The sequence below is a fragment of the Moschus berezovskii genome, chromosome 7 (assembly GCF_049115385.1).
Source record: "Moschus berezovskii isolate FMDL1 chromosome 7, NW_MosBer_1.0, whole genome shotgun sequence".
Lineage (NCBI taxonomy): Eukaryota > Metazoa > Chordata > Mammalia > Artiodactyla > Moschidae > Moschus > Moschus berezovskii.
This window is the reverse complement of record NC_142466.1, coordinates 35,416,909-35,436,776: the sequence shown is the minus strand read 5'-3', so window position 1 is coordinate 35,436,776 and position 19,868 is coordinate 35,416,909. Positions and strand designations below refer to the sequence as shown.

Sequence of the window (19,868 nt, the reverse complement as noted above, 5' to 3'; positions counted from 1 at the left end):
GAGACCAAAGGGCATGTCAGGACCGCCCTGCTCCGTAGGAGCGCGACACTGCAGAACCGCGGGGGCTGAGAACCCAGCCACTCTAGCCGCAGCGAACAGCCGCAACCTCTCAGCTGTGCGAATGAAGCGGAGAACAATGCGCTCAAACCCTGCACGCGGAGGCTTGCGGTGCCCCGCCCAGGGCGGGTCCGACTCGGAGCCTGCCGGGAAATGTAGTGTCTAAAGCTGCGCCAGTGCAGCGCGGCTCCCCGCCAGCCCTAGTCACGCGCGACTACAGGTCCCAGCACGCCCCGCGAGGCCTTGATCAGCCGCTGTTCGCAGGGAAGGGAGTGCGGCGAACATGGCTGAAGACAGCCGAGGCGACCCAGCGTGCGGTGGAATGGATGGCAGGCAGGACCCGGTCCCCAGCAGTGGCGGCTTCACCTTTCCAGAGTACGAGCTTCCTGAGCTAAACACGCACGCTTTCCATGTGGCCGCCTTCGGGGAGCTGTGGCGTGGCCGGCTGCGCGGGGAAGGGGACCTGTCGCTGGAGGAGCCGCCGGCACCGGCGCTGCCGGGGGACCGAGGAGGCACCGACTCCGGCTGCGAGGATGCCGCCGTGGCCCGCGACCTGGGCTGCAGCCTGGAAACGGCAGCCGAGCTGAGGGCGGTGTGCGGGTGAGTGCGGGACCGAGGAGGCTCTTGCGGCGTGGAGTCACCCGGGGTACAGCCTTGCTCCTGCGCTCCCCTAGCACTCATCCTTGGGCGGGCCTGTGATTTACTCCCCGGGGTAGAAGGGCCGCCCTATCAAAGCTTTCCCGGAACAACGGGAGAAGTCCCACAAGGGGAATGCACGATTTCTTCTAGCTGGAGGGAAGGGACGAGGCAGCTGCATCAAAGATTAATTTTTCTATTCACTAGTTTTTAAAGTGCTTATTAATATAGGAAAGGAGTCAGTAACAACGACGTGTATCTGTCATTGACAGACACGAGGGAACCTTAGTAGTGATGAGACTGGAAGGAGATTTAACCAGAACAGTGTTAAAAGCTTGATTGCCTGTGATCTTTTGAGGATCTTTTTGAGTATGCCATTACTAAGATTTTCTTCAAAGTGTCTTATTTTGGATGAAAATATAAAAATCAGTAACGAGCTCTTTCTCCGTTAAACAATATTGGCCGATTTCAGTCAGCCATGTATCCTTTTCATTAATAGAGTATCGGCGCAGAATTCGCCTTTAATTCTCGCTCTCTGATTACTCAGTGATGTATTTGGGACACAACCCAAATGGTTGCATGATTACTTTTTTTTGTTTGTTTGTTTTAGCCTTGATAAACTGAAGTGCCTTGAAGAAGGGGAGGATCCAGAAGTCATCCCAGAAAATACTGACCTGGTGACTTTGGGGTATGGAGGACTTAACTTTTATTACAAGATACTTAACATTTAATGTATTCCCTCTAATATCTACTCCATATTCAAATTTGTGTTTATTTTTAAATGTTTACAAAAGTACAATTAATCCGCTTAGATCTTTGGGTGCAAGCTAAATACTCTGATGGTGTGGTAAAAGGACTAAGTTTTTAAAAAATTTTCTGTCAGATCTATACTTTTGTAAAATAGGATACAAGTGAATTACTAGAAAAATGAAGTTAAAAGATAAGCACAGTAGAACTCCAAACTTTTTATTACTAAATTCAACAGTAAAATTACTGCCATATAAATGTGATCATTCCTAAATGCTTCCTCTCATTGTACTAATTGGATAACAGATGGTTCAAAGATCAGTTCTGGTCTACCAGCCATATCTTGAGAAACGCTGCTCTATGATAATACTGTTAATAGGGAAACTGCATGTAATAGTGAAATTTGTAATTTCCGGTTTGTAACCTGCTTACTTCACACCATCTCAGCTATGTTGTCATCCTTTATCCTATCCTTTCTGTTGTCACCCTCAAAAATTTAGGCAGGCCATTTGACTCTATCTTGTGTTTTTTTGGTAATTGCCAAATCTGTTTCTTTTATGCCTGTTGCTGATATGTACATTAGCAACACTTGGAGCACTGTAAAAGGTTCCGGTCTTTCCTAGGTCCTGTCTTTTATTCTGACTTACATCTTGTAATCACCTAAGTATGCTCATTTGCTGAGAAATTGTCAATGGCTCAGCCTCTTCTCTATGGACAAATTTCAGATTCCTCACTCAGATTCCTCATTTGAAACCTTCCACATAGCCCAAATCTGCCTTTCTTGATACATTTTCAACCATTTTCTCTTTCAGTGGCTCAGGATGCACATGGCCCCTCTCCCAGCAGAACCCTACTCTTTGAGTCCCTGAGTCCTTTCCACATCTCTGCAACCCAGCTGTCTCCCTTAGGGAGTAGATGCTCTTGTAAAGTCTAGAGCACTTCTAACATTTCTAAAGTATTTGAAGACTCATTCAGAATCCAGCTCCTTCATCTTTGTATTGCCCTTAAGCCTATTGTACTTCTTTGTTCCATTTGGTGCCCTTGAACTGTTGTTGATTGATTAGTTGGATTTTTTTTTTTTTTTTGTATAATGCATATCTGATTGTGTCACTCTTTTTTTTTTAAAACCTTTGTTCTAAAATGGATCACAAAGGCCTCTATAGAATGGATCTTGCTGACCTTTTCAGCCCTGTGCACTCCAGCCATGTTACACTTTTTCTGTTCTAGAATGTGCTCGCTCATCCTAGATCTTTGCCTGGAAGGCTCATGATTCCTTATCCCCTGGTCTTGCTGACTTCTGCTCATTTTTCAAGTCTTAGATGAAGGACTGTGGACTCCATCTAGCTCCTCTGTTATGTTCATGTGGTCCCCAGTTCTTCTCTATTGAAATATTCATCACACTAATTTAATTTTCTGTCTTCTAGCCAGACTTAAAAGTTCCATAAACAATGTCCGTCACATGCACTGCCATGTCCCCCATACCTAGAATTTTGGCATATAATAGGGAGTCAGTAGATATTTGTAGAATGAGTGGGATAAATGAAACTTGCATAAACCTAAGGAAGTGATTTTTTTTCCAAGATTGACTAGAAGAAGAAAGTCGATGGTAATTATAAAGCAGGCTTTTTTTTTTTTTGCTATGATGACATGCTCATTGGCTTATAATGACTTTATTAAGCTATAAGAAATGGTAATTTTCAGACTACTTCACACAGTACTTCCCCTGGCTATTTTCTGTTACTAGATTCAACTGAATCTTCTTGGTTGTCTTCTGGTACCTTCCATGGGAAATTTGAGTAGAATTACATGTAAAATCTAATTCAAAAGGAGTTAGTGCAGCATTTCTTAGCTGGAATTATTTTGATGTACTTTAAAACATATTTAAAATAGGATTAATACTAATCTAAACAGTACCACAAGTAAATTAGACTTATTTGAAAAGTCAAAGATCTGTATCTGTGCTTTTTCTTCCCCTGCTAAACCTTCCTTTGTTCTCCCTACAAATAACTTAAATACATGAAAGGAAAAACAGCACCTAAGTACATGACCCCTTTATTATGGCATAAAATACATTTCTAGTACTTCTTTTCGGAGAAGGCAATGGCACCCTACTCCAGTACTCTTGCCTAGATAATCCCATGGACGGAGGAGCCTGGTAGGCTGCAGTCCATGGGGTCACTACGAGTCAGACATGACTGAGTGACTTCACTTTCACTTTTCACTTTCACACCTTGGAGAAGGAAATGGCAACCCACTCCAGTGTTCTTGCCTGGAGAATTCCAGGGATGGGGGAGCCTGGTGGGCTGCCGTCTATGGGGTCACACAGAGTCGGACACGACTGAAGTGACTTAGCAGCAGCAGCAGCGGTACTTTTACCTAAAGGAGCTACTGGACTCCTTTTTATGTATGTTAAGAGGAAAAAGGCAGCTGATAGACTGCTGCTCTCCCCAGTCCATAGTAAGCTGAATAACTTATCTCCAGCATTTTTGAAATTTTTATTACTACTTAAAGAGATTTTAATTTCTAGGAATAAGAGAGTTGTTACTACACGGGTGCTACTGAGACTTGTCACCCCAGAAGGTTAAGCAACGTTGTTTTTAATTCAATAGCTTGTAAATAGAATATTTAAAAATATAATCTAAGAAAAATTTCCAGAATTGGGAAGAAAACCCAAATTTACAAATTAAAAGGTCTCACTGGTTACCTCGGAAAATTAACCCAGAATTATCAACTCTGTAACAAAAATGCAAATACCAGGCTTTTCTCCCCAATTTCTAAAAAACAGACAAGCAAAAAGACACATATAATAATGAAAAAAACAGCTAATATAACAAAATACGTATAATTAGGAAATGTAATAGAATTGAGGCCATAGGCATCAGTTTTACTACAGCCTTATAAAAGTAGTTTAGATTAGTCTTACAAAACAAAAACCTTGAAGAGACAACAAACACATCTAAAATAAAGTAATCCAGAGAGATTAAAAATAAATAGTGGGACAAATGTATATCAGATAAATGGAAGGAAATTGAGCAGATGTAATTAATGGTCTTGATGGACTTCCAGGTGGCGCCCGCGGTAAAGAAACCGCCTGCCAATGCATTCAATTCCTGGGTCGGGAAGATCCCCTAGAGAAGGGCATGGCAACCCACTCCAGTATTCTTTTTTTTTTTTTGAGGGGATGATGCAATTTTTATTGACAAGGGAATATTTGCACAATATCCACTCCAGTATTCTTGCCTGGAGAATCCCGTGGACAGAGGAGCCTGGCGGGCTGCAGTCCATAGGGTAACACAGAGTCAGACATGACTAAAGCAGCCTCGCACATGCACACAATAGTCTTGAATAATAAAGACTATTAATAACAATATCAGAATAATAAAGTTCAAGCCTCAAAACATTACATCTGACAAAAGACACATTTTAATGCTAAAAACCACAAACCACAGTTAAGAGAAAATACTTATATATACACCAAATAATATAAAACAACCATAGGGGATATAAGCTTTATAAAAGAAACTATAGGGTATATAAGAAATTAGCTAGAAATGTATTAACAGTAGGGCACCTTAATATACTAATCTCAGCACAAGACAGATCAACTGAGAGCTCTAGTAGGATATGTCTAATGGATATGGATATATGTATCTATACATATCTATATATATAATATATACATAAAGTTTATAAGCTATATTAGAGACTACCTGGCACATTCAGAAAAATTGGCTCTATATTAGGTCACAAAGGAAACATCAGTACCATACATAGAGTTCAGTTCAGTTCAGTCGCTCAGTCATGTCCGACTCTCCGCGACCCCATGAATCACAGCACACCAGGCCTCCCTGTCCATCACCAACTCCCGGAGTACACTCAAACTCATGTCCATCAAGTCGGTGATGCCATCCAGCCATCTCATTCTCCGTCGTCCCCTTCTCCTCCCGCCCCCAACCTTTCCCAGCATCAGAGTATTTTCCAGTGAGTCAACTCGTCGCATGAGGTGGCCAAAGTATTGCAGTTTCAGCTTTAGCATCAGTCCCTCCAATGAACATCCAGGATTGATCTCCTTTAGAATAGACTGGTTGGATCTCCTTGCAGTATAAGGGACTCTCAAGAGTCTTCTCCAACACCACAGTTCAAAAGCATCGATTCTTCGGCGATCAGCCTTCTTCACAGTCCAACTCTCACATCCATACATGACCACGGGAAAAACCATTGCCTTGACTAGACGGACCTTGGTTGGCAAAGTAATGTCTCTGCTTTTTAATATACTATCGAGGTTGGTCATAACTTTCCTTCCAAGGAGCAAGCGTCTTTTAATTTCATGGCTGCAGTCAGCATCTGCAGTGATTTTGGAGCCCAAAAAAACAAAGTCAGACACTGTTTCCACTGTTTTTCCATCTAAACAACACTCTGATTACAACAAAGCTAAAATTTACTCAAAAAACGGGCCATTCCAACATGGAACTGTTCTAACAGGGCTACTGTTCCAACATGGTAAAATATGTATGCCTTAGTTGCAAAGCTAGTATCTTATTTAATAGAGAAGCATTAAAGCAGTACAGGTATTTTTACTAAGATCTGGAGTAAGTCAAGCATGCCTAGTAACTATTGGATGCAATTTGACAAAAGAAATCAATTAGAAGCATGAGAGTAGATGAAGAAGAAAAATTACCTCTATTTGTGAATGATAAAATGGTATTACCTGGAAAAGAAATAAGTGCTGCTGCTGCTAAGTCACTTCAGTCGTGTCGGACTCTGTGTGACCCCATAGAAGGCAGCCCACCAGGCTCCCCCATCCCTGGGATTCTCCAGGCAAGAACACTGGAGTGGGTTGCCATTTCCTTCTCCAGTGTGTGAAAGTGAAAAGTGAAAGTGAAGTCGCTCAGTCATGTCTGACTCGTAGTGACCCCATGGACTGCAGCCTACCAGGCTCCTCCGTCCATGGGATTTTCCAGGCAAGAGTACTGGAGTGGCTGGCCATTGCCTTCTCCGCAAACCAAAAACAGAAATAAAAGAATTTAGTGTTAGATCAGGATTCAAAATTGATGTATAAAAAATAATAGCCTTCATATAAACAATAAACAACTAGAGGACATAATGGTGGAGAAAATGCCTATTTACAATAGTCAGAAAGATTAAACACTTAAGAATAAATTTAACAAGAAATGTGTAAAGCTGAGGTAAACAAAAATTGTAAACCTTCCTGAAAGACTCAGAAGAAATCTTGAAAAAAATTGAAAAATCCTCTGTTCTTTGATAGAAATACTCAGCTTTATGATGTTGTCAGTTCTTTCTAAGTTAATTTACAGATTAAGTACAATCCTAAGAAAAATACCAAAAGTATTGGTTCCTTCATGGAGTTAGACAGTTGATAATAAACTTCATATGGAATATTTGCAAGAATAACTAGGAAAAATTGGGTGGGGGGAAGAAAATTGTGACTTCCTAGTAATTTTGCTACATATTAAAATATACTACAAAGTCTCTATAATTAAAATAGTTACTAGCTCATGAGTAGAGAAATAGATGTTTAGAATAAAAGAGAAAGTCCAGTTAGATTCAAATGCATATGGAAATTTAGTATGAAACTATACACAAGAAAAAACTCCAAAGGGATTGGGATCAAAATGTAGGGAATGCAACATACCTCCCTTGGTACAGTGAAAGGCGTTCTAACTATGATTTAAACCCAGAGATAATAAAAGGGAAAGATTGATAAAATTGACTACATAAACATGTAAATTTTCTGCATGACCATAAAAAACACCATGAAGTCAAATTCTACCAAACTTGGAGAAAATATATGCCCAGAAAGCCAATAACCCTAATACATAAGCCCTTAAAAGTAAAGGGACAAATACCAAAAGCCCAAAGGGAAAATGGGAAAAAGATATGAACCAATAATTCACACATACGAAGGGATCAAAATGATTTACAAACATAAAAAAATGTTCATGCATATTCATTATTAGAGAAATGAAAGTTAAAATGACCTTTTTTTCTCTTATTGTTGTTATTTGCTAAGTTGTGTCTGATTCTTTGTGACCCCACGGACTATAGCCCACCAGGCTCCTCTGTCCATGAGATTCTCCAGGCAAGAATACTGAAGTAGGTTGCCATTTCCTATTCCAGGGGATCATCCCAACCCAGGTCTGCATTGGCAGGTGCGTTCTTTATTACTGAGCCACGAAGGGAGCCTTTCTCCTATTAGACTGGCACAAATTTTAAAATATACATTCTTTTGAGGAGGCTGAGGGGAAGCAGGCATTTTTATACATTGCTGATGGAAACGTAAACTGATAACAACGCTCCTCCAGGGAAATCTGGTAATGCCCAACACAAAATTACCCAGGCATTTAACTTTTGACTCAGCAGTCCAACTTCTAGCCTTCTCTGCTGAAGATACACCTCCAACAATATGAAAATATATTATGCACAAGGTTATTCGTTACAGCATTATTTGTAACTGCAAATATTTGAAATATCCTAAGTACACATATGTAAGAGAATGTTGAAGGAATTGGACATCCACACAGTGGAGTATGGTACAGCTGTGCTAAAAGATGAGGAAGGATGAACCAATAGATTTCTGGGCAATACTGATTTGTGAAAAGAAAGCAAAGCCCAAAAGCATATGCTCCCCTTTATGTAAGAAATATTACTGGGTATCAGTTTATTGGCTCTCCTAAAAATATACCCTTTTTGCCTGCTCTGTAAAAATGAGTCTCAGCTCTTTAAATATTTTTCCTTTTCCAGCTGGTGCAGTATAAGTAAGCTTTGTCAGTAAAGGGGACAGGCAAGACTTTCGTGAGGACAGAGTTTTGCTTCTTGGTCCAGTGTTTAGCAGGGACCTCCTGCGCTTCCCAAGCACCCAGCTCCTGCGTTACCAGGTGGTCAGTAACACAGCAGCTTTCTCCGCCACTCCACTCCGCTTGAAACCTCCCTATAAAAGCTTTTCCCGGCACCCTTACGGGCAGATTTCCAGCAGTTGCCACTGATGTACCCTAGCAACTTCTCTGACATTCAGCAAATCACAGCCATTCCCTCTCTCACAAGGTCTGGATCTGAGTCCTGGGGGAAGAAAAGGGAGCTGCCTTTGGCTTTTCTTTCTTAGCACAAGGGAGGATATGCCTTGTATCTGCTATTCCTGTATTCTCTAGATTTCCCTACTTCTTACTTGCCATTCCCTCATCCCTCCAGTCCTATGTTAATAATTCATTAGATTAAGCTTTGTCTGGTTACTGTTTGGGCTTCCCTGGTAGTTCAGATGCAAAGAATCCGCCCACAGTGCTGGAGACCTGGGTTTGATCCCTGGGTTGGGAAGATCCCCTGGAGAAGGGAAGAGCTACCCACTCTAGTATTCTGACCTGGAGAGTTCCATGGGCTTTTTTTTAGTCCATGGGCTCGAAAAGAGTCGGATACAACTGAGTGACTTCCACTTAGTTACTGTTTAATTTTTTTCTCCTAACTGAACTCAGACTGATAGAAAAAGTAATCGAAGAAAATTTGTAGGTATCTATGTATTTGAACAAAAACAGTGTAGAGGATAAATCAGAACTGCAGAGGTTTGTGGCCCACAGTGGGTAGATAGGAGAGGGTTGGAAAGAAAGGAGGGAACAGGTACAGGTTAGTGGTCCAGACAAAGAAGGAATGACATTTCTCTAAATATATATACTTTTTATAACTCTTTTATAACTCTCTTAGAACCATAGTAGTGGTTCACATATCTTTTACACACCTCAGAAGTAATCAGACAATTAAAACCAGCCAGGATGTTGGGGGAGACTGAAGTAGTTAGTCTAATTGTGTTACAAGTATATTTACAAGCATAACAACACTGAAGAGAATTAGGAAGAAAGATCTAATCTGATTCTGTACAAAAAAGCATACTTTGATTCAGTGTTGTAAGGCTGAAGACAAGAAGAACTGTTCATGCTTAGTGGTTTTCACAGGGGTGTTAGCAGGTTAGCAGTTCTGAAGCCATGTATTTTAAAGAACCAAACATTTAAGCAAATAGATTTAGATACAGGGAGCTGAGTTTCTCACTTGTGGAGGAAAGTTGTAAACAAGGAAAGGCTGAAGGCTAAAATGAATCCTGTGATTCTTGGGATTAGAAGTATTAGTTTAAACCATGGATTTAAAAATACATTACAGAAAAATACAGAAACACAGATGTGTGTACATGTGTGGTTTAGTGTATTTTTCCTTTGAGGCTTCCCTGGTGGGTCAGTCATAAAGAATCCACCTGCCAATGCAGGAGAGTTGGGTTTGATTCCTGGGTTGGGAAGATTCTGTGGAGGAAGAAATGGCAACCCACTCCAGTATTCTTGGCTGAAAAATCTTGTGGACAGAAGAGCCTGGCAGACTGCAGTCCATGGGATCACAGAGTCAGACTCGACTGAACACACACACAGTATGTTTCCTACCTCTGCTGAGAGTCCTGAAAGCGGTGAGTGCAGAAACAGTGAGAATGCCTCATGCTCAGATAACAGGTCTCTAAACCTCTTTCCAGTGAAGGAATTAGTTCTCCTAGGAGGAGTGGCTGATTTAGGGCTGAGACATGAAAATGCTCAAAGGTGAGCCTTGAGCATTTTATGGTTCCATAAACTAAGGAAATGGTTAAATAGGAAAAACAAAAATTATGAGAACTTGTTGATAGAACAGAAGCTCCTAATGGCCAAAGCTAGAATAATTTGAGCAACCAAATAACAATACCAATACTAATAACAATACAGATTTTAACCTGTAGAATAAGGTAAATATTTATGAATTCATACTAATACAAGTAACCAAATAAATAAATGGGAAGAAAGAGGTAGGTGTTCCTCATAATACCAATGAATGAATGTTAAAGGAGAAAAATAGAGAATCAGTGTTAGGCATAAACCACAGTAATACATATTGCAGACAAAATCTACTAGTGAATGATAAATTACTGGATGAAAGTTTCAAGAGCAACAAGATTTGCATAGTCTCAAAGTATCTCCCCCTTACCCCCCAACACTTACCAGGTACAAAGGAAAAGAAAATATCTTTCTAGTGTGGGAACATGGCAGATAGGAAATTAAACAAGGTAAGTATCTCCAGGAATAAGATACTAATATTATGAATAACATTGTTAACCTCATGATGATACAGTGAGGACATCATCTTATGATTTCTTGCCCAAAGTATATAAGCTTACTGCAATTACGAGGAAACAGCAATTAAGGACTTTCTACAGAAGCACTGATTAGGGTTTTTTGAAAATGTCAAGATGGTGAAAGACGGACTGAGCAACTTTAAAAGACTGGAGGGGGAGGAGAAATAAAGTGGTTGCACAGGATCCTGAGACAGATAAAAGAAGCACTAAACTTAATAATTGGTGAAATCTGAAAAAGTTCTGTAGTTAATAATACTATATTAATGTTAATTTCCTGGTCTTCATAATCTCTGAACAGGTAAGATGTTAACAGGGAAAACTGAGTAAGAAATATAAGGGAACTCTGTAATATTTTTCTTTAAGTCTAAAATCAGTTCAGAATAAAAAGCTAAATAGTAAAGGTATTTTTGAAGCCCCCCAAAATGTTGAAGTCTGATTTTTCTTGTAACAGGGTTAGAAAGAAGCTTCTGAAACACCGGGAAGAAACCTTAACGATAGATCGAGCCTGCAGACAAGAAACATTTGCTTACGAGATGGTAAATGTCCTCTCTTTTCCACCTTTTCCCGTGAAACAAAATCTCTTTATCGGCTGTTACCCATAACTGTATGGTAGTTTGTATTGGATATGCTTAGCTGGAAACAAATGAGAGACCCTTCACTGGGACTGGGAACTAGTAGGAGAAGAAGGCCCATAAAATTCAGGTGATGGGGAGTTCCCTGACAGTCCAGTAGTTGGGACGCCACACATTCACTCCCTGAGGTGTGGGTTTGATCCCCTGCTGGCAAACTGAGATCCTGCAAGTCATGCAGCACAGGCAAAAACAAAGAAGATTCACACGATGGCACATTTTCTTCTCAAGGCTCGGCCTGTATTTTTGTCTTTACTTTGGTCTTGCTCTCTCTTAGGCTGATTGCATGCCTTTCACCACCCTATTTCTGATGCTTTTGTTCTGTTCCTGATTTTGGTCGGTAGCGTGTGCTCAGTGGTGTCTGATTCTTTGCAGCCCCTTGGGCTGTGGCCCATCAGACTCCTCTGTCCATGGAATTTTCCAGGCAAGAATACTGGAGTGGGTTACCATTTCCTCTTCCAGGGGATCTTCCCAACCCAGGGACTGAACCCATGTCTCTTACATCTCCTGCACTGGCAGGCAGGTTCTTTACCACTGCGCCACCCATTCTTTTCTAATCCATTATTTCTTAGGTAAAACCCTCAGAATGACTTAAGATGATGAATACCGATGAACTTACATAACATGAAATTTAACATTCTAACCATTTTATTAGTTTAGCTGTGGGTTTTTCATATATGGCCTTTATCATGTTGAGTAAGTTCCCTTCAGTTCCTATTTTATTTAATGTTTTTATCAAGAAAGGGTATTGACTTTTGTAGAATTTTTTTTTTTTTTGGCATCAGTTGGGATGATGTGTTTTTTTTTCCATCATTCTCTTAGTGATTTGTTATGTTGAAATACCCTTGCATCCTCAGAATGAGTACCCCTTGGCTTTGTGACATGCAGTCCCTTTTATATGCTGCTGAACTTGATTTGCTAGTATTTTGTTAAGTTTTATCTTTATATTCATAAGGGATATTGACCTGTAGTTTTCTCACAGTGTCTTTGTCTGACTTGGGTATCAGAGTGTGCTGCTCTCATAGAATAAATTAGAAAGTATTTTCTCCTTTTCAGGTTTTTTGGAGGACTTTAAGAACGATTGATAAATTCACATGAACCCATCTAGTCCTGGGCTTTTCTTTGTTAGGAGGTTTTTAATTTTTTATTCAATTTTCTTACTTGTTACAGTTCTATTCATACTTCATATTTTTTCTTGAGTCAGTTTTAATTATTTCCTTCCTTCTGCTAGTGTTGGGCAGAGAAGGCAATGGCAACCCACTCCAGTACTCTTGCCTGGAGAATCCCAGGGATGGGGGAACCTGGTGGGCTGCAGTCCCTGAGGTTGCACAGAGTTGGACACTACTGAAGTGACGCAGCAGCAGCTAGTGTTGGGTTTTCTTTTTCTGGTTCCTTAGGGTATGCACTTGGGTTATTGGTTTCAGATTGTTCTTTTCCAGTGTAGATGTTTAGAGCTAAAAGTTTTCCTCTTTCTACTGTTTTTGCTGCATCTTGTTAAGTTTCTAACATTGTGTTTTTGTTTTCATTTGTCTCAAAGTGGTCCCCTGTGGTTTCTTTTTTGACCTATTGGTTGTTTAAGAGTGTATTGTTTAATTTCCACATGGAAATGTTCAGTTTTCCATCTCAGTGTTTGGGGTTCCTCTGTGGTAGTTTCTGTCAAATTCTTTTTTTCTGGTGAATGGGGCCTATTTTCCTGTTTCTTTGTGTGTTTTATAAGTTTTTGTTGCGAACTGGACCTTCTGAGTGTGTTTTTTTCCTTGTTGAGGGCTAGAGCTGTTTTGAATTTTCAGACTGTTTTTCCAGTGTGGAGTCCTTGTTGTGTGCAGGCATATCTCGTTTTACTGCACTTTAGTGTGCTTTGCAGGTAGTGTGGTGGTGGGTTTTTTTTTTTTTTAATTATGAAGGTTTGTGGCAACCCTGTATTGAGTAAGTCTGTTTGGCACCATCTTTGCAACAGCATTTGCTCTCTTGATGTCTCTGTTACATTTTGATTATTACCACAATATTTCAGACTACTTCATTATCATCATACTTATTATGGTGATCTCTGATCATTAACATTACTACTACAGCTCATTGAAGGCAAAGAAGAGAGCGTTTTTTTTTTATCAATAAAGTGTTTTTAATTACAGTTCCAGTCTGTACATTGTTTTTTGGGACATGATGCTGTTATTACATACTAAATAGACTACAGCAGAGTGTAAATATGACTTATGTGCATTGGGAAACCAAAAAATTCATATGACTCACTTTATTGAGGTACTTGTTTTTGTGGCAGTCTGGAGCTGAATCCACAGTAGTTCAAGGTCTGCCCATATGGTCGCTGATGTTTCTGATTCATTATCTTTAGTCAAGCAGTGACCTGATCAAGATTTCCATAAATGTATGACTCCACAAAGGGTCCTGTGTCTTTAAATTTTTCCGGCTGATGCTCCTGGGGGAAGCCACTGCTGGTAAGAGCATTGCAGCTGCTGCTGCTAAGTCGCTTCAGTCGTGTCTGACTCTGTGCGATCCCATAGACAGCAGCCCACCAGGCTGCCCCGTCCCTGGGATTCTCCAGGCAGGAACACCGGAGTGGGTTGCCATTTCCTTCTCCAATGCATGAAAGGGAAAAGGGAAAGTGAAGTTGCTCAGTCATTTCAGACTCTTCATGACCCCATGGACTGCAGCCTACCAGGCTCCTCCGTCCATGGGATTCTCCAGGCAAGAGTACTGGAGTGGGTCGCCAGTGCCTTCTCCAAGAGCATTGCAGAGAAGCAGCCAATTCTGACTCCATGTTGAAACTGTTTCTTTGACTTGCTTTTCATTGCTTTTATTATTATAATCATATGTAATGGATGCTTAAAAGGACCCTGCACCTCACTGACTGTTAAAGTGCCTTTTTTCAGAACCCTGTCCTCTTGTAGATGGCAGGAAGGAAGAAATGAACACAACCCCTGCCTGAGGCTTGCCGTTCTAGGAGATGTTTGCAAGTTTAATGGCCTTTTTCTTTGCTTCCTCACCTCGCCCCATCTCTTATCTATAAAAGAACCTGGCATTCGGACCCCAGTAAAATGGTTATTTTGAGGCACTAGCCTGATATCTTCTCAGTCGCTAGCTTTTTGAATAAAGTCATTTTCCTTGCCTCGACACCTCATCTCTCAAACTCATTGACTTGTCATGGGATGAGCAGAGCGAGCTTGGACTCCATAACGAGAGGGCCAGAACCAAGGCAAGCTTCGGCACCAGGGCCTCAGAGCATTGCCAGACCAACCGCAGCATGCTTACCCCTATTTTTTGGAGAACATGATCCCACACTGCTCATCATGGCATCAGCTACCTTTTCCAGGACCACATCCTGCTATCTCTACATCTGCAGTGGGGCTTAGAGTGGGGCATGATAGTTGGTTTATACCCTCTGCTTACCTAGGAAACATCAGCAGCTTGTTTCTTCATTGGGCACTCTACCTGGTTGATACAAGAGTGATCAGAGTCCAGCATGCCAAAATAGTTAATTCCAATCTCTTTCTGTCTTAGTGGTTATGTTCCTAGAGGGACTTATCCTACTGTGCCATTTTGCATGACATCACTCGCACCTATTTTTAAAACATTTTTTGCACCTTCTTAACCAGTCCACTCTGGTGGCCTCTATTTTATAGTTATTGGGGCGTCCCTGGTGGCTCAAACGGTAAAGAATCTTCCTACAATGCAGTAGACTGGGGTTTGATCCCTGGGTTGGAGAGATCCCCTGAAGAAAGGAATGGGCCACCCACTGTAGTATGCTTGCCTTGAGAACTCCATGAACAGGGGAGCCTGGTGGGCTAAGCACATATAAAGGAAAGTGTGATGTTGTGATGGATTAAATGTGATAGCAAAATTGGAAAATTCAGCAGTGGCCACGGAACTGCAAAAGATCAGTTTTCATTCCGGTTCCGAAGAAAGGCAATGCCAAAGAATGCTCAAACTACCGTACAATAGTACGGTACTCATCTCACAAGCTAGCAAAGTAATGCTCAAAATTTTCCAAGCCAGGCTTCAGCAATACGTGAACTGTGAACTTCCAGATGTTCAAGCTGGTTTTGGAAAAGGCAGAGGAACCAGAGATCAAATTGCTAATATCCTCTGGATCATCGAAAAAGCAAGAGAGTTCCAGAAAAACATCTATTTCTGCTTTATTGACTATGCCAAAGCCTTTGAGTGTGTGGATCACAATAAACTGGAAAATTCTGAAAGAGATGGGAATACCAGACCACCTGACCTGCCTCTTGAGAAATCTGTATGCAGGTCAGGAAGCAACAGTCAGAACTGGACATGAAACAACAGAATGGTTCCAAATAGGAAAAGGAGTGCGTCAAGGTTGTATATTGTCATCCTGCTTATTTAACTTATATGCAGAGTACATCATGAGGAACACTGGGCTGGAAGAAGCACAAGCTGGAATCAAGATTGCTGGGAGAAATATCAATAACCTCAGATATGCAGATGACACCACCCTTATGGCAGAAAGTGAAGAAGAACTAAAGAGCCTCTTGATGAAAGTGAAAGAGGAGAGTGAAAAAGTTGGCTTAAAGCTCAACATTCAGAGAACGAAGATCATGGCATCCGGTCCCATCACTTCATGGCAAATAGGTGGGGAAACAGTAGCTGACTTTATTTTTCTGGGCTCCAAAATCACTGCAGATGGTGACTGCAGCCATGAAATTAAAAGACATTCCTTGGAAGAAAAGTTATGACCAACCTAGATAGCATATTAAAAAGCAGAGACATTACTTTGCCAACACAGGTCTGTCTAGTCAAGGCTGTGGTTTCTCCAGTAGTCATATGGATGTGAGAGCTGGACTGTGAAGAAAGCTGAGCGCCGAAAAATTAAATCTTTTGGACTGTGGTGCTGGAGAAGACTCTTGAGAGTCCCTTGGACTGCAAGGAGATCCAACCAGTCCATCTTAAAGAAGATCAGTCCTGGGTGTTCGTTGGAAGGACTGATGTTGAAGCTGAAACTCCAATACTTTGGCCACTTGATGCAAAGAGCTGACTCATTTGAAAAGACCCTGATGCTGGGAAAGATTGATGGCAGGAGGAGAAAGGGATGACAGAGGATAAGATGGAAGGATGGCATCACCGACTCAATGGACATGAGTTTGGGTAAACTCCAGGAGTTGGTGAACTCCAGGGAGGCCTGGCGTGCTGCAGTCCATGGGGTCGCAAAGAGTCGGACACGACTGAGCGACTGAATTGAACTGACTGAAAGATGTGATACTGTAGTAAAAACAGGGTTTTAAAGTGAAACAAATCTGTATTTGCATTCTATCTGATTTACCCTGTGTAAATTGGTGAAGCTGAGTTTCATCTGTCAAATAACTTTCTTGGTAATATGGAAGTGAAGTTGCTCAGTTGTATCCGACTGTGACCTCATGGATTGCAGCCCACCAGGCTCCTCTGTCCATGGAATTCTCTAGGCAAGAATACTGGAGTGGGTTGCCATTTCCTTCTCCAGGGGATCTTCCCATCCCAGGGATTGAACCTGGGTCTCCTGTTTTGCAGGCATATTCTTTATTGTCTGAGCCACAAGGGAAGCCATGATAATATGGAAGGAGATATATAAAAGTGTTAATGAGTGTAAATGTCAGTATTATACCAACGTTAGGTGATAACTCCTATTTTATCATCAGTTGCTAAGTACTTAGTGCCAAGCATCTTATTAGGTGCTTTATTTTACATTCCCAGCAACTATTCTGTAAAACAAATATTTTCTTGTTTTTACAAATGATGAAACTAAAGCTTATCGAGGTTTTTTAAACAATTTTCTTGAAGTAGAATTAGGTGCTAAATCCAGGGCTGATTCAAGCCCTTGCTTATAGCCCTTATTCTAACACCGCCTCTGATCTGGGTCACAGTGTCTGATTTTAATGTCTCTTATTGTTTTCCTTCTTCAGGAGTCACATGCTATAGGGAAAAAGCCTGAAAATTCAGCAGACATGGTTGAAGAAGGAGAGCTTATCCTATCTGTAAATATCTTTTACCCTGTGATTTTTAATAAGGTCAGTAATAAAACCTTTTGGACTTTACAGATAATATGAGTGACTTTTGCCAGAGAGTTTATTTATTTAAACCGTATTTGAACCAAAATAAACACAAGCATATGCTGTTTTATATGACATTCTGTCTATATTCTTGAGTTCTTTGTTTTACAAGAAATATCATATAGTCATTTTTCATATAATCTCTTGAGTAATAGGATTATAATTACAGTATTGGAATGTATACCTGATTTCTGTACTAGTAGCCATTGAAAGTGTGTAAATCTGCAGTCATTCTGATAGTATTATTTCTTGAGGGTAATTTTTTTTTTTTTTGTAGAAAAACTGGTTAAGGAGGGTTTTGTTTTGTTTTTACCAATTCAGAATTCTTGGGAAGTTATTGAACTAGCTAAGGACAGCTCTTCTTAGATGAAAATGCAGAAAGTTATCAGGTCAACGGTATCCAGGAATTTGTTAGGAATCTCTAGTAAAAAGAACTTTATCCTTAATTTCCCAAATAGATGTATCATAAACTTTAATAAGATTTCATTGAAATATTACTGTACATAAATTGCACTTGTGAATAAACTTTTATGACTCATCTGTGGTATAGTTAGCACTAATTATTATATTGGTACAAAAATAATTATGGTTTTAGACTGTGAATTTTAAATCATTATAATTAGGCTCAAACATATCTTTATTAATCAAAATAGGAAACATTACAATCAACACATCTTGCCAATAAGAAATAAGTTTTTTTATTCCTGTAGCTTAGAAATCCATGCTTCAGGATTTGATGCACTCTTGGAAAGCATTTTCTCACTCCTGCTGGTTGTGGAAGTGTTTTGCCTTTAAGAAGGTGTCAAGATGCTTGAAGAAGTGGTAGTCAGATGGTAGTCAGGTGCATATGGCAGGTGAGGCAAAACCTTGTGGCCCAATTCATTCATCTTTTGACGCGTTGGTTGTGCGTTGTGTAGTCAGGCATTGTCGTGCGTAAAAATTGGGCCCTTTCTGTTGACCACTGCTGACTGCCAGTGGCTCAGTTGCAGCTCATCTATTTGCTGAGCATGCGTCTCAGATGAAATGGCTTCACTGGGATTCAGAAAGCTGTAGTGGTCAGACCAGCAGCAGAACACCAGTGACCGTGATGTTTTTTTTTGTGCACATTAGCTTCAAGAAGTTCTTTGGAGCTTCTTCTTGGTCCAGTCACTTAGCTGGTTGTTGCCAGTTCTCATGGAAAATCCACTTCTTGTCGCAAATCCCAATTTGATTGAGAAATGGTTTATTGTTGTTTAGAATCAGGACGACAGCACTGCGGAAAGGTGTTTTTGATTTTCAGTCAGCCCGTGAGGAACCCACTTACTTTTTCACCTTTCCAATTTGCTTCAAATGAGGAATAGCTGTAGAATGGTTGATGTTGAGTTCTTAGGAAACTTGTGTAGTTGTAAGAGGATCAGCTTCGATGATAATCCTCAACTGGTTTTTGTCAGCTTTGGTGGCTGTCCACCATGCTCCTCATCTTCATGATTCTCGTCTCCTTTGAAAAACTTCTTGAAGTTTTGTACTGTAAGTACAAAGTTTTGTACTGTAAGTTTGTTAGCAGTTCCTGGGCCAAATGCATTGTTGATGTTTCAAGTTGTCTCTGTTGCTTTACAACCCATTTTGAACTCAAGTTAGAGAATCACTCAAATTTGCTTTTTGTCTAACATCATTTCCATAGTCTAAAACAAATATAAAATAAACAGCAGGTAATAAGTCATTAGCAAAAAAGAAAAGTGAGAAATGTGCAGTAAAGTGATGTGTAACATAACCACATTTATTTAAGAATATATTCCAATATCAAACAACAAATTTCAACAGTGTAGATACTGCAGTTAGTTTTGCACCAATCTAATAACCTGTTTGATTAATATCCTAAATTATCAATCAAAGAAAACAAAGCAAAACAAAACTAATAAAACCAAACATGGGTAGTGTATAGATTCCTTGATTTCAGTGAGGTAGCTTTCAGGACAGTTTAAAAGTTAGTGAAGTTATATTCCTAAGACTCTTCATATTAATGTTACTTTAGTAGCAACTTGGTTATAAATTCTCACTTAAACTAAAAAAAGTTTTATTGCCAGGTGTATTAGTCCATTCTGGCTGCTGTAACAAAGTAGCACAAACTGGGTGGCTTATAGGCAACAGAAACTTGTTTTTCACAGTTCTGAAGGCTGGAAGTCTAAGATCAGGGTGCCAGCATCTGGTGAGTGCCCTCTCCCAGGTCACATCCATTTTATAAAGGCACTAATCCTATTCATGAGGGGGTCCACCTTCATGACCTAATCACCCTCAAAAGCCCCACCTCCTAACATCAGCACATTGGGCCTTAGGATTCCAACCTGTGAATCTTGGGCAAATGTAAGCAGCACAGCACCAAGTGTCTGTTATATAGGATTTTAATTTATGGAGGTGATTGAGTGACAGCACTGGAGACTGTCACTGAAAGATTTTCATTGTTTACATTTCCTGGGGGTAAGAGTATGCTATGTGATACAGGACCAAAGAGAAAGTACCAGGATCAGTTAGGAGGCAAGGGGAAAGCACAGGCCACAGCCCTTATTGGTTTCCACAGGAAAGGCAAGTCAGAGCAGAGTAAGCAGTTTCGGATTG

General features: G+C 40.4%; 1 protein-coding gene across 5 annotated transcripts in view; it reads left to right on the top strand.

The window, feature by feature from the left end:
• The first annotated feature begins 314 nt into the window (after positions 1-314).
• Positions 315-19,868, top strand: part of SNAPC3 (small nuclear RNA activating complex polypeptide 3) — a 70,222-nt gene continuing 50,668 nt past the window's right edge. For all 5 annotated transcript variants that reach the window (XR_016037804.1, XR_008686233.2, XR_008686232.2 and 2 more), the window contains exons 1-4: positions 315-657; positions 1,304-1,381; positions 11,040-11,124; positions 17,130-17,234. Coding sequence is in view for 1 of the 5 variants with exons in the window: in XM_055428197.2 (XP_055284172.2) it covers positions 341-657; positions 1,304-1,381; positions 11,040-11,124; positions 17,130-17,234 (585 nt within the window). In the remaining 4 variants the exon portion in view is untranslated. The remainder of the gene's footprint in view (positions 658-1,303; positions 1,382-11,039; positions 11,125-17,129; positions 17,235-19,868) is intronic.